The 13,563-nt window shown below is 47.0% G+C and overlaps 6 protein-coding genes across 6 annotated transcripts; 3 read left to right on the plus strand and 3 right to left on the minus strand.

Moving 5' to 3' along the window:
- Window positions 1-255: 255 nt before the first annotated feature.
- SET2 (histone methyltransferase SET2) lies at window positions 256-2,316 on the minus strand (the record flags this gene model as incomplete). The annotated part of the gene is made up of 1 exon (XM_002554358.1): window positions 256-2,316. One exon carries the CDS (start codon window positions 2,314-2,316, stop codon window positions 256-258), a length of 2,061 nt encoding a protein of 686 aa, XP_002554404.1.
- A 212-nt stretch (window positions 2,317-2,528) lies between these two features.
- LST4 (Lst4p) lies at window positions 2,529-4,535 on the minus strand (the record flags this gene model as incomplete). The annotated part of the gene is made up of 1 exon (XM_002554359.1): window positions 2,529-4,535. One exon carries the CDS (start codon window positions 4,533-4,535, stop codon window positions 2,529-2,531), a length of 2,007 nt encoding a protein of 668 aa, XP_002554405.1.
- A 1,264-nt stretch (window positions 4,536-5,799) lies between these two features.
- On the plus strand, window positions 5,800-7,095 carry ZRT3 (Zn(2+) transporter ZRT3; the record flags this gene model as incomplete). The annotated part of the gene is made up of 1 exon (XM_002554360.1): window positions 5,800-7,095. The coding sequence occupies one exon, from the start codon at window positions 5,800-5,802 to the stop codon at window positions 7,093-7,095; it is 1,296 nt and encodes a 431-aa protein (XP_002554406.1).
- A 91-nt stretch (window positions 7,096-7,186) lies between these two features.
- TPO5 (Tpo5p) lies at window positions 7,187-8,836 on the minus strand (the record flags this gene model as incomplete). The annotated part of the gene is made up of 1 exon (XM_002554361.1): window positions 7,187-8,836. The coding sequence occupies one exon, from the start codon at window positions 8,834-8,836 to the stop codon at window positions 7,187-7,189; it is 1,650 nt and encodes a 549-aa protein (XP_002554407.1).
- A 340-nt stretch (window positions 8,837-9,176) lies between these two features.
- SNU114 (U5 snRNP GTPase SNU114) lies at window positions 9,177-12,055 on the plus strand (the record flags this gene model as incomplete). Its single annotated transcript, XM_002554362.1, has 2 exons — window positions 9,177-9,199; window positions 9,262-12,055. 2 exons carry the CDS (start codon window positions 9,177-9,179, stop codon window positions 12,053-12,055), a joined length of 2,817 nt encoding a protein of 938 aa, XP_002554408.1.
- A 256-nt stretch (window positions 12,056-12,311) lies between these two features.
- Window positions 12,312-13,532, plus strand: EBP2 (Ebp2p; the record flags this gene model as incomplete). The annotated part of the gene is made up of 1 exon (XM_002554363.1): window positions 12,312-13,532. One exon carries the CDS (start codon window positions 12,312-12,314, stop codon window positions 13,530-13,532), a length of 1,221 nt encoding a protein of 406 aa, XP_002554409.1.
- Between the last annotated feature and the right edge of the window lie 31 nt (window positions 13,533-13,563).

Genomic DNA, 13,563 nt, shown 5'->3' on the forward strand with positions numbered 1-13,563 from the left:
TTTTTGGATCCCTGCAGGCTTCTACACAGTAAACCATACAGTAAACCGTACAGCCGTGTTACATATGGATCTGTCGGATCCTAGTTTTTACCCTAGCTTGTTTCCAAGCTTTGACTTTGCCTAACTTGTCTTGTTAAATTAAACAAGTAGCCCGCGATTCCCGCAAGCTGAAACAAATACTTAACTTCTTAGAACGTGCATGTCATCATTTATAATATACTGATACATCGATGGTGCTTTGACCCCAGCAGCAACCTACTTTTTCTTGCGCTGCGCGTACTTCTGGCTGAATTTCTCCATATACACCTTAGTGAACTCACGAACCTTGGCCTTTTTTTCCTTGCTCGGCTCTGGCGGTGGGCTCTTCTTGGGGTCTTTCTTCAGCTCTTTACTGGAAAGCGTCTTGACGATATCTCGGGCACACTCCTTGATATGGTCTTTCCCCAAGTCTTTTTCATAATGCCTGACTAAGTTGGGCACGAATCCAGCAAAAAAACGATTCCACTTGTGTAACATATAGTCGCCTTTAGATTGCTGTAGCTTCTTTTGTCGTTTCTGTTCCTCTTCTTGCTGCTCCTTGAACTTCTGCTGTTTTTCAAGCTCCTTTTGCTGATTGGCCTCGGCGATAATCTTTTCCAGTTCGGTTTTCTTCTGATCCTCAAGCTCAAGCTTATCTTTCAGCTGCTGCAATTCTTCATTCTTGAGTCTCTCAAGCTCTTTCCTTTGAAACTCGATGCGCTGCTTCTTTTTCTTTTCATATTCCTCTGCGTCTAGCGGGCGCTTTTTGCTGCTGATGGCGCCGTTGCTTGGCGAATCCAAAGGAGTAGAGGGGCGACTCGGTTGAGAACCACCAAAAGTTTTAGTGACACCATTAGGGGGGTGGTGCAGTTTTGTTTGTTGTTGTGCGTTGTAATAAACAGGTTTACCATTTTCGTGGATAATTTCCCATCCAGGGGGGAGTCTCAACCTTCTTAAATCCATCTTTTTGTGCGAGGATTCTGAAATGTCTTTCTTCGTGATGCGCTTGTATGTTTCGAACGATCTCCACTTGGCCAAAAGCTCATCAGACACCTGCGTAAGTTCCGGTTTTTCTTTAAGTTCCTCCACCTTTTTGTCGATCTGCGACGATATAATACCATTCTTCGTGGTTTTGGGAAGACAATTCAGGTATTCGAGGATTTCAAGCTGGATTTCGCTATCGTCCTCGAATATCCCGAGAAGCTTGTTGAAGCACCTGTAACCATGGAGCTTTATAATTTGGTAATGCATTGTTTGATCTTTTGTGAGTAGTATTCTTTCCATCAGCCTTCTAATAATGAGGTTATCATCAGCCTGTAATAAGACACTCATGACCTTGGACACATCATCGAGACTTTCGCAAGGACTCAAATCGAGAGATTTCACAAATTCGACATTGATGTTGTTCACTTCGCTCTTAAGAATCTTTTCGCCGTTTGCTTTCATTAGTTTGATCCACTTTTTCTCAATTGACGGCCTTACACCAAGAGCATCTGCGTAATTTTGAGGCAATAACGAGGCAGCATCCGTCTGAGTCTTCCCACCGAGAAACCCGAGACAGTTTGGCTCGTCACAGTAGCAAGGCTGTGCCGTCGCACCATACCTGTCAACATTGTAGTCAAAAGTTATCTCTTCACCCTTCAAAATCTTCCTATTGGCAAAAATCCCCATCCTTAGTTTACCGGCGACAGCCCATTTGTTTACATACGCGTTGGGGTTGCAAGAATGGTTGCAGAATCTGGCCAAAGAGCCTTTGACCGTGGCATCAATGAACTCACCTGTTTGAAGCATCATGAAATAGAAATGTTTTAGCCCGCGATGGTCGTAATCAATCATCCTGTCACGAAATTCGTCCTCCGCTATTACCTCTCCAATGTATTCATAGATAAACTCATGAGCTTCGATGTCTTTCTGCGCTCGCACACCGTAGCCCTTTTTTTGAGTCTGAAAGACTGCAATGTCAGCATACTCGCGCTTCTGAAACCTTTGATTTCGGCAGTCATTGCCACACGAACCGCACAAGTCATTAACACATTCGATCAGCGTGAGCCTGTTTATACAGTCAGAGTCTTCCCCACATGCATGATTGACTCCATCTTGGAATTCCTCATAACAATCACACTCAATGAAATCGTGACTATTAGAATTCCCAAGTTCTTTGCTGGCATATGAACATTTTTTCAGTTCAGTAAATGTTGACAGCGCTTCCTGTGTTTTGTCTGCATAATCAAAGAAAAGCTTGTGTTTATCATCAGGGGTCTGGCTCCTTGTCGATGATGCGGTACTAGAGGATACCATGGAACGACCTTTTGGTTTCGTTTTCTCTCGAAACGTATTTCGGTTTTTGAATTATCTCTTGATCTAGAACTGAAAAACCATCAACTTCATTCATTAGACTTTGGCGACGTACAAAACAACAGAAAGCAGATTTGAGTTTGGCCATCGATAAAGTGCAAACTGTACATGGTCAACGCTTGATTAGCTCGCCAGCAAGCTACAGCGATGATATTTTAGCTACGGATATCCTCGAAAATTTTTTGGAGTATTTCCATCTTGTCGGCAACGTTTTCAACGTCTTCCCATACAGACATCGCCTTCTTTATGTTTTGCTCGCATTGCAAAACCTGCTGCTGGAACTTTGGAGACATACTGCTACATTTCCCTGAAGAAAACACTCTCTTAGTCCTGAGAACGTTTTTGGTTAGAAAATGATCTTTTTCAACTACAATGTCTTTGATTTCACGGGACCTGAGGGAAATGAGCAAGGTTCTCGAATACTCTCTTGTATGTAAGTCAGCTTTCATAGCGTTAAGGACCTTGCGCTCCGCATCCGAGGTCACCGGGACAGCTTGAAGCTGGAACCACGGCACAAAATTCGGAAGGAAAGAAGTATACTTTGGAAGCAGCTCTGAGTACGAGCTATGCGAGTCGATTTCTAGTTCAACCTCCAGCACCTGTGCATGTCCCTCGGACGGCGCTGAGGTCTCAGCCTTGAAGCTATCACTATCGAATTGACAAATAGATTCAAAAGCTTGGTCAAGGTCTTTGGCGTTAGTAATTCTGTTGCATGTTCTTTTTATATCAACATTCTGGAATGATGGCTCGGTGTGGGCCGGCCATCCTTGCTGAGTGTTATCTGTCCTGGGTGAGCTAGGCGAGCTGCACCACGGGAATTCTTCGTACTCGTTAATTGAAGGCGAAGGCAGCGGCGTCACCCTGTTGTGATTTAGCGCGACTTGGTGTAAAGACGTGCTGCTGCCGTTATGATGCTGGAAGTAAGACTGTTCGGAGGACTCATTCGTCTTGGCCGAAGGGCTCTGCATGCCAATGCGTTTGCTGAACCACGACCCGTAGCTGCCGTAGACGCTGGACAGGGAAGATGACAGATACTGTAATGAGCTGCTGCTGCTTCTAATAGAAGATGGCTGTATTACTTGAGCAGATGTCTCATCTGAGGACAAGCTGGTAGAACTATTAGGGGTCTTCTTATTCGGAATCTCCCACCCTTTCCCTGTAATTGTGCTAAAGTATTTGTTATCCAAGCTTTGCCGCTCGTCTTTTAGAGGTTTCTGGCGCTCACTATGTCCCAATTGGGGCGTGTCATCAGAGATGTCGATGCGGCCGCTATACCGCGGGCCCAGTAGTGCCGATATTAGAAAAATTAGCTTGTTGGCCACTACCATGTTGCCCGAAATGATAATTATTCGAGAGCACTCGTTCGCTCTCAGCTCCGCAGCAAAATCCTGAGCTATTTTGGCGAAGAGAACTGGCAGGAACCGCAGGCGGTGCCCATCCTTGATGTCCAGCCAATGGAAAACGTCCTTGAACCAACTCAGGACAAACTGCCGGCTGGATGACGGGTATAACAGTAGCCGTGGAATATCGGTGTGTGAGGACACGAGCGGTACAATCAGCGTATGGATAGACTGGATGATGGACTCTGTGATCTGAGGGTCGTGAGCACGTAGGTCTCGCGGCAGGGAAACAAGGCTGTCGTTCGAAAGAATTGCAAGGAGAAGGGCTTGACATTCATCCAGCCAGCGGCCTATGTGGGTCCATATCTCACTGAGCGCGGACAGAAACGACTCCGGAAGCGACAGACATATGGCGAGCCGCGTGTCGCGTTGCGAAGGGTAGAACACGCGCGTGACCAAAACAACACCCGCGCCCGCCACTACACGGAACTTGTCGCATTTGTGCCGCGTCTTGGCCCGCACCGGGGATCCAAATATGTATTCTTTGAGATCGCTGACCGAGATGTGGTTCATACCAGAGCCGCGCGACGTCGCGTAGTCAAGTACCACCTGGTAGTTGTGCCGGCTCATCATCTGTCCCAGCTCTTGCGCCACAACCACCCGGAACCGATGCGCCGACGAGGCCTGCATCTCCAGATGCTTTGTGCCGTACAACTTCTGCTTTGTCTCGTCGCTTACATGCGGCACGTAGGGCACCGAAGTTTCATCGGCGGTGCTGCTGGACTCATACAGCATGTTTTTGGCAAGTAGGCGACCCAGCATCGCGCCCAACTGTGCTTTCAACGAGGGCTTGGCAAATACGATGTGGGTTGGCCTTTCCTATACAGTGAAAGCATCTATAAGACATCGCCAAATCACTGCGTACGCGCCGCGCGAATATAAAGGCATGTGTAAGAACCTAGAGAAATGAAGAAGGTACTGGCGGAGCATGTGCAGATACGCTGAACAAGCGGCTAGCAGGGGCCGTCCTTGAGGGCTCCCCTCCCCCGACATGTACGGTTCTCGATAAACACATCACCAAACACGAACACGAACATTATAGGGTTTGTTCATATGTACCTCGTAAAGCGTCAGAGACAATCGATAGCGCGCATGGGTGCCAGAAAGACGCGTTATAGAGTACATGTGAGTCGGACACAAATTGGGCTGGAGCACAGGGGCCGAATTCCATCCGCGGAATGTGCGAAAAATGTCTCGAGCATCCACCGCGGCCGCCCAGCGAAGTATGCTCAGCTATTCTTACAAACAATGACCAATGTGCGCTTGGATTGATTTTTTTTCGCTTGTTACAGCCGGCAATACGGGCTTTCCCTTGCGGTTCGAAGCGTTCCACCATCAACTTAGAGCTGTATGTCAGTTTCGGATATAGTGATTTTGATATTAATTACTCAAAATCCCAATCGATGACCGGCACAGACGCTCGAGCCGGCTGATATCTAAGGCAGCGTTTAGATGACTATAGACAAAATCAAAAACACCTTGATGGAGCCGATGAGTGCTTTCATAGCCAGGGCTTCATTTCGAAGGATTTCGCACCACAAATGGAAACTGGAGCGCAGCTTTTGGCTCCGAGGCGCTCCTGGGTATCCGATAATTTACGAGTGACCTTGGTTTGCAGGCCGGCTGCAGACTACTTATTGAGGAATTGTAGGATAACACCAGCGTGGCGGGAGAACTGATGACTGAACTCGGCCGCCTAAGCGACCAGAGGGTGCGCGAGTCCCGCACCGTAGCTTAGCCGTAAAAGCAAGGTCGAACCTAAAGGGTCTCTCAGTGCATTAGAGATTGCTTCGGGCTCTCAACTTTTCGCTGTTGTTTGTGCACCGTATGATTATTGTTCATATCATGTTCTACGAAAACGATATCGGAAAATGGCTTCACCATTAACCTCTAGGGTACTGATTGCCGTGCGTACTACTTCTATTCCCACAACAACTCATAACTATTCGCCTCCAAGAGCCGAGCATTAGCCGTGTTGATTTCCGCGCTTGATAAGTCCGAAACAACAGCTATTTCCGTGTGGTCTATGACACCCAGTCTCTTCATCGAAGAGATACCCAGATGGGCCCGGTTCACCGCGATCTCATCACTGCTGTGTATCGCAGGGTCTTTATGTGTCCCAGCGATCGCGGCACTCAGCCGGAATAAGTCAGGCGTTAACTCCAGGCTGCTCAACTATGGTCTGTCAGTGAGCGCCGGCTCCATGATCACGACCAGTCTGTATAAAATGCTTCCTCGGGGCGAGGACGACAAAAGAGTAGTATTTGTCGGATTCTTCGCCGGCGTAGTAGTGAGCTTTCTACTCAACTTTGTGGTACACGCCTACACTAGCGAGAGCTTAGTCCATTGTGGCCACGCATCCGACAACGGCGAAGGTTCCGGAGCTGAAAACGTCCAAGACCACGCGCGGAGACACAGCGAACACGAGCACAACTCGGAGGCAGAACCACTCACTTCCTCGGCGCGTCCTGCACTTAGGAATGCACGCTCCATCATTGATCTTATCTCCAAAAAGGATCCCAACTCCGGGGACTGCTACGGCAGCATGTCATGCGCCCCTGCAGGGCAATCGCCATCGGGGCAGGCGGAAGTTACTTGCCAGGCTGACAACACTACAAAAGCTGTCGTGTGCCCAGAGAATGGAATTGGCTACGACCTCGAAAATCTCGCTCTCTACCGCGAACACTTCATGAAGGGCAACTCCCACAAACATTCTCACTCAAGCGGTTCGGACTCATCTAACTCATCCCCAAACGCGAGTGTGCACAGTAGTGAACATCACCACCACCACCTGGCAACCCCCTTCTCAAAGCTTTTATCGATCGGGATTCAGACATGTTTGGTGATAACCCTACACAAGTTTCCCGAGGGTTTTATTGTCTTCTTTACCAACAACAACGATTCCGACTCCAAATCGTTCGGATTCTCAATTTTCCTAAGCTTGGCGATGCATAACTTTATAGAGGGATTCGCCATGACGCTGCCTCTTTATGCGGCGTTTAGAACCAAGTGGTACGCTATTCTGACAGCCTCGGTACTGGGAGGTGGCTCTCAGCCCCTGGGTGCTCTTATTGGATACTTTATCTTTAAGAATACAGGCGCAAAAGAGCTGCATATTAATCTACTTCTGAGCATTACATCTGGGTTTTTGTTTGTTATTGGGTTGATGATGTTTCAAACAGCTGTCGGTTTCAGTGACTCGCATCACCACCACAATGACCAAGAGCGGAGCCCGGACGAAACTCACTCTTTGGCAACAGTTTGCCTTAAGTGGTGCTGCTTCGGCGTCCTCTTGATTTTGGGAAGTGGATTATTTGCTTGATAGAATTGAACGACGCTGCCTGCGCATTAATGTTTTGCTTTATGAATATTTACGTCGAAGTCATTACTACTGTACAAATCCGCTGGTCTTTTTATTTTGGTAAGTTCGCGTCTTGTAGGACAAACGAAGCTGATGCGGTGTCATCAGTTCTGCTGTCCTCGCTTATCAGCGGTGTCTTGAAGTTGTACCTGCCCCAGCGGAAGTACAAAACGGTGATGGCGGCAAGAAACAAAAGGTATACCACGAAAGCATAATTCATCGAGGAAAACGTCACCGGAACTTGTGGCGGTATACATATTACCACCATGGTGAAAACCAGCCACAGTATACTTGCAATATTCACAAACCAGCCTAACCTGTAGCGCACTTTAATAGGGGAACCACGAAGGGCCCTCCGGCGCGAAATGAGAACCAGTACTAGAGGGATACAAGTAGCAGAGCATAAACACAGCACCGCTGCACCCATAAAGGCATTGAACGCAGCAGTTGACAGTAAAGCCAAAAGACCTAGAAGATAAGAGATGCCCATGCTTAAGAGAATGGAATTCTTGGGTACTCTGTGCTTGGAAGAAGGATCCACATAAGACCAAAACTCACTATATGGTAACGCCATGTCACGGCTCATACTGTAAACAGCTCTGGAAGATGTTGTCACAGAGCCAATCCCAGAGAAGAGAAGGTTGCCGAGAATCATTATGACAAGGAAAAGAGACACAAAAATAGAATGGGTAGATTGTGTAAATATCAATGCGATGGGCATTACTTTTGGATTGTTTATGATAGTTTGAGTGTCCGGTAATATCAACATGATAGGTAACAGAAAAACAACGCCCGTTACTGTTGATGTTAAAACTGCTGTAGACATTCCCTTGGGAATATCACGTTCCGACTCTTTCACTTCGTCTGCCAGTGCGGGCAGCATGCTGAAGCCTTGAAGTGTGAAGCTTGATTGCTGAAACCCAATAATGAAGGATAATGCCGCACTAGAATAGCCCGAAAATGAGTTATCAAAGTGTGCTAGAGCGTATTTTAAAGATCGGTATTTCCCTGAATGAAATAGAAGCAGCAATATGTCAATGAAAATAACCGCGTAGACAATCCAGTAGACACAAACCTTGTTCACAGTTTCGATGAAGCCAGCAAACTTCAAGTTTATAAGCCCGACAATGGTGACAATTAAGTAAAAAGCCAATACTGTAGTAACCACAATGTAGTTTTCCCCAATAAGTTTATCATTTGTCATTGTTACGAGAGAAACGAGAAGTTGGGCACCAGCGAAAGTAATGCTAGTGCTCATTGTCCAGTTCCCTAGCAACATGAGCCACCCAGTAAACCAAGAACACGCCAACTTGAACTTTTGCCGAGCTAACATCGCACTACCGCCATGGAGTTCAATCGGAAACCTTGATACTATTTCTCCGAGGGACAAAGAGCACAGCCACGTAGCAATACCATTTATTAAAAACCCAATTACGATTGTAAGAGGACCCCCATTCAAAAGTCCAATACTCATTGTTGTACTCATGCCCAGTACAGGGCTCATTAAACCGAATCCCAAACCTATGACTGAACTTTTAGAAAGGAAGGATCGATCAAGTTGCTGCTCATATTTGAACCTCTGTACCTCCTCTTCTTCTTCGTCTGCATCTTGTATTATGGACCCCCAATTAGCCCAGACCGACTGGGGGAGTAGCTGAAATCCATCACGGAATGGCTTCCGAGTTCTAACAGACTCTAGCATCGATATAGGACCCCTCGCGGCTGTGTTATTTCAAGTAGCTGAGGTCAGGTGAACTTTTTGGTCTCGATAGTCCTAAAAACCGAGATGAGCCGTCACACATGATGCCGATAATAGCACAAGGGCGCTAACGCCACAAACCAAACAGCCCCTATCTCCTCTGTGTCTGACTGAATGACGAATATTATGTCCTGGGGATCTTAATAAGTCACCAGCACTGTCCTCAATTATTAGTCTTGGTTGTTTTTCGTTTACGTCGCTATGGTTGTCATAATTTAAAAAACGTAAAGTTCTGATCATTAGAGAACCTTCAAAATTAACAGAACCCTTCCAGCACACAGGCATGGACGAGGAACTCTACGACGAGTATGTTGAAAACCCGTATTTTGAGCGCTGATTAAGACCGTACTAACTCAATTTGTTAACAGATTCGGTAACCTGATAGGTGGTGAAGCAGAAGATTCAGACACACAAGATGAGTCTCTGGTTCAAGAAGAAGAGTCATCTGCCCTTCAAATAGCAGAGGCAAACCCTTCAACAGAGATAGTGCATAGAGAGACTCTTGCTACGGCTTTTCCAGATGATGTTGAAATCTTAGTAGAAACAGAAGACCACCAAGCTACGACAACGCCGTTGGTGGAACCAGCAGAGATAAATGTAAAGAAGCAGGCGTTGTATACTGAGTCCATAAAACACTTGCCCCGAGTTAATTACGATCGTGACTACTTCTCGACCCTACATGAAATCCCTGAGAGAACAATGAATGTCACGATACTTGGACCTCTGCACTCAGGGAAAACGTCTCTGGTGGATCTTCTAATCCTACAGGCCCACAAAAAACTTCCTGGTACGTCAAAAAACGTTAGAGAAGGATGGAAGCCGCTAAAATACATGGATAATACAAAATTGGAGATTGAACGAGGTATCAGCTACAAGTTGAATGGTTTCAGTTTTTTAGCCACCGATCTACAACAAAAATCCGTCGCACTTACAGTTCTTGACTGTCCAGGTCATGTGAATTTCATAGACGAGGTTGCTGTATCACTTGCAGCGTCGGACACCTGTGTGATTGTGGTTGATGTAGTCGAGGGCGTCACGTCCATAGTGCAGCAACTGATAAAACAGTGCGAAAAGCACGGCCTGCCAATTGTGTTCGTTCTCAACAAAGTTGATAGATTGATCTTGGAGCTCAAACTTCCCCCACAAGATGCATACCTTAAGCTTGCAAACATCGTCAACCAGATCAACAGCTTCTCCAACGGGTCTTACTCCCCAGAGCAAGGAAACGTTTTGTTTTCATCTGCAAAACTCGGATTCACGTTTAGCATAGAAGAATTTGTGCTTTACTATTACTCAAAACAGCTTGGTATGGATAAACTTGAAGGTTTTCTCAAACGCATGTGGGGAAACATTTACTTCCAAGATGGGAGGTTTTCCAAAGTGACCAATCAATCAGGGTTAACAACATTTTCGGAATTCATTTTAATTCCTCTTTACAAAATCTTTACACACTCGCTGTCAAACGATCCTGAAAATCTCGCGGTAATATTAAAACGCGAATTTCGAGTGACATTACCTCGCGAATATTTCAAAATAGACCCCCAGCCATTACTTCGAAAGGTGCTTGGGTTGATTTTTCGAGATCAAGCAGGTTTCGTTGGCTCTGTAACTTCTTTTGGCTCCTTTGCATGTGAAGCAGCCCCGCTAAAAAAGAAGTTCTTTGATGTCGCCGCGAATGAGAACGACACTTTGGCCCATGTCTTAAAGTTAATGGACTATTGCGGGGATGTTTGGGCTCTAGTGAGGGTATATCAAGGCGTGCTGAACAAACATGCTATGATAAAAGTGCTGGACGGAGGTTTGCCTCCTGAGGACGACGCTCCAGAAGTTGAAATACAGGACATCGCATTGATGGGCGGAAGGTACGTTTTTCCAGTAGAAAAAGCGCACGAAGGACAGATTGTACTTGTCAAAGGCATTGACCAGTATATCACAAAATCGGGAACTTTAGCTAGTTCAACCTCAACAATCTTCCCTCCTATTGATTATATCAATGATCCGGTGTTCAAGGTTGTGCTTCAAGTACTGCACCCACAAGAGTTGCCTCTCATGCTCGAAGGTCTAAAGAAAGTGAACAAGTTTTACCCTGGAATGTTCACCTGTGTGGAAGAAAGCGGTGAAAATGTGATACTGGGCACAGGCGAACTGTACCTTGATTGTCTTCTCTACGATTTAAGAACAAACTATGCGAGAATAGAAATTCAAGTTTCAAGCCCGCTTGTAAAGTTCTCCGAAACCTGCGTAGGCGAGTCTTTCGCATCCATCCCCGTAAGCGGAGCAAGTGGCCACCTGGAGCTAAGCATCGCCGCTCAGCCTTTGGAACGCGAACTAGCTGAGGATTTGGCGAGTGGAGCATTGGCAGAGAGTGAAATACAGAATAAGCGTCAGCTCTCGAAGAAGCTTAGAGAGAAGTATAGCTGGGATTCATTAGCGGCAAGGAACGTTTGGAGCTTACGCAGTAGTAATGTTCTCGTTGATGACACCCTTCCTGATGAAACTGACAAAGAGCGTCTAGCGGAAGCTAAACACTCTATATGCCAGGGCTTTGAATGGGCTACAAGGGAAGGTCCGCTCGCTGAAGAGCCAATACGTGGCGTCCACTTCAGGCTTCTAAGTGTTTCCATGGGGGATGACGTGCGTGCAGGCCAGCTCATACCTCTTGTGCGGAAAGCTTGCTACGTGGCTATGTTGACCGCGACGCCGGCGCTTCTGGAACCAATCTACGAAGCCTGCGTTCTTGTTCACGATGACGCGGCAGACGTGGTTGAAGAGTTATTTTCGAAAAGACGTGGTGCGCGTGTCTACAATCGAGTCAAGATCCCTGCAACGCCGTTGATCGAACTGCGAGGCCAGATCCCTGTAATCGATTCTATTGGTTTTGAAACCGACCTGAGACTCGCCACTAACGGCACAGGTATGTGTCAATTGCAGTTCTGGAACAAAATTTGGAGAAAGGTTCCAGGAGATGTTATGGACGAAGATGCTGTAATACCAAAGTTAAAACCAGCACCCAGGGATAGTATGAGTCGTGACTTTGTCATGAAAACAAGACGAAGGAAAGGACTGTCCAGCGAAGGCTACGCTACGCAAGACGGGCCTTCGCTGGCTAGGTATATTGAGCCCGAGCTGTTCCAAAAATTAAAAGATAACAATTTGGTTTAATGGCCTTTTCAAGCCTAAGCTGTGTTAAAGTGCCTTCATTAGTCAGCTTATGGATTTCCCCTTTTAAATGCCGTGCTTCAATACGCAGGAGCTGCTTAGTGCTCGAGAAGATCCTAGTGCTACTTTGTTAAAACGCGCTTCGTCAAAAGCGCTGTAGCTCATCTCTAAGTTAAAAAAATTTTCCAAACAGCGAGATGAGATGAGCTCTTCAGTACATCAAGTATTTGAATTGAAGAACCAGTAGGAAGAGATAAGAATGGCGGGCTTCAAGTTAAAGGAACTTCTGAAGCATCAGAAGCAAATCGAGAAAGAGGATAAAAAGGAAGCGGTGAAGAAGGACCGGAAATCGAAGGAATTGGAGAAATTGAATGATGAACCCGTTGTGGTGAGCCATGAGGATGCCGTGGAAGATCAAAAAGTCGCCACTGCTGACGAGAAGGTCGCGGACAAGCCTCAGGAGGAGTACCAGAGCCAGGCCTTGTCTAGAAAGGAGAGGAGAAAGTTAAAGAAACAACAGAAGAAGAGCCATCCAACCGAGGATGAGAACAACGATAGCGAAGAAGAGGAGGAAGGTGAAGGCGATGAGGAGAACTCCAGCAAGCGCTTGCAACTTGACAAGCTCGAAATGAGCGAGCCTGAAGACGAGGAAGAAGAAGACGAGGAGAACGAGGATCAGGAAGCTCAGAGCGAAGACGAGGAAGAGAAGGATGTGCCTCTGTCTGATGTCGAGTTCGACTCCGACGCCGACGTTGTTCCTTTCCAGAAAGTCACCGTGAACAACAGCAACGCCATCAAGCACGCGCTGGAGCGCGTCCAACTGCCATGGAAAAAGCACTCTTTCCAGGAGCACCAGTCCATCACTTCGGAGGGCAACACCGACGAGACGATCAAAGACATCTACGATGACACCCAGAGAGAACTGGCCCTCTACAAGCAGTCTCTGGATGCTGTTCTTCAAGCAAGACAGAAACTAAAGACGCTGAAGGTGCCCTTCAAGAGGCCTTTGGACTATTTCGCGGAGATGGTCAAGAGCGACGAGCACATGGACAAGCTGAAGAGCAAGCTCGTGAGCGAGGCCAGCGACCGTAAGGCCAGAGAGGACGCGCGCAAACAGAGACAGCTCAAGAAGTTCGGTAAGCAGGTGCAAGTGGCCACTCTGCAGAGCCGTCAGAAGGAGAAAAGAGAGACTCTAGAAAAGATCAAGTCGCTCAAGAAGAAGAGAAAGCACAACGAGATCGACGACTCCGCGTTCGATGTCGGTATCGAAGAGGCGGCCACTGAAAAGGGCTATGACAAGAGGCAAAAGCCCAATGGCAAGAGGCTGGCGAAAGACGCCAAGTACGGCAAGGGAGGCATGAAGAGATTCAAGCGTAAGAACGACGCTCAGTCGTCCTCCGATATTACCGGCTTCTCGTCCAACAAGATGAAGGGCAAGCCATCGCGTCCCGGTAAAAGCAGACGTGCCAAAAGATTTTAGATGCTAGCTGCGCGCGTCGTCTGCTTCGGAT

Source organism: Lachancea thermotolerans (assembly GCF_000142805.1).
Source record: "Lachancea thermotolerans CBS 6340 chromosome F complete sequence".
Taxonomy (NCBI): Eukaryota; Fungi; Ascomycota; class Saccharomycetes; order Saccharomycetales; family Saccharomycetaceae; genus Lachancea; species Lachancea thermotolerans.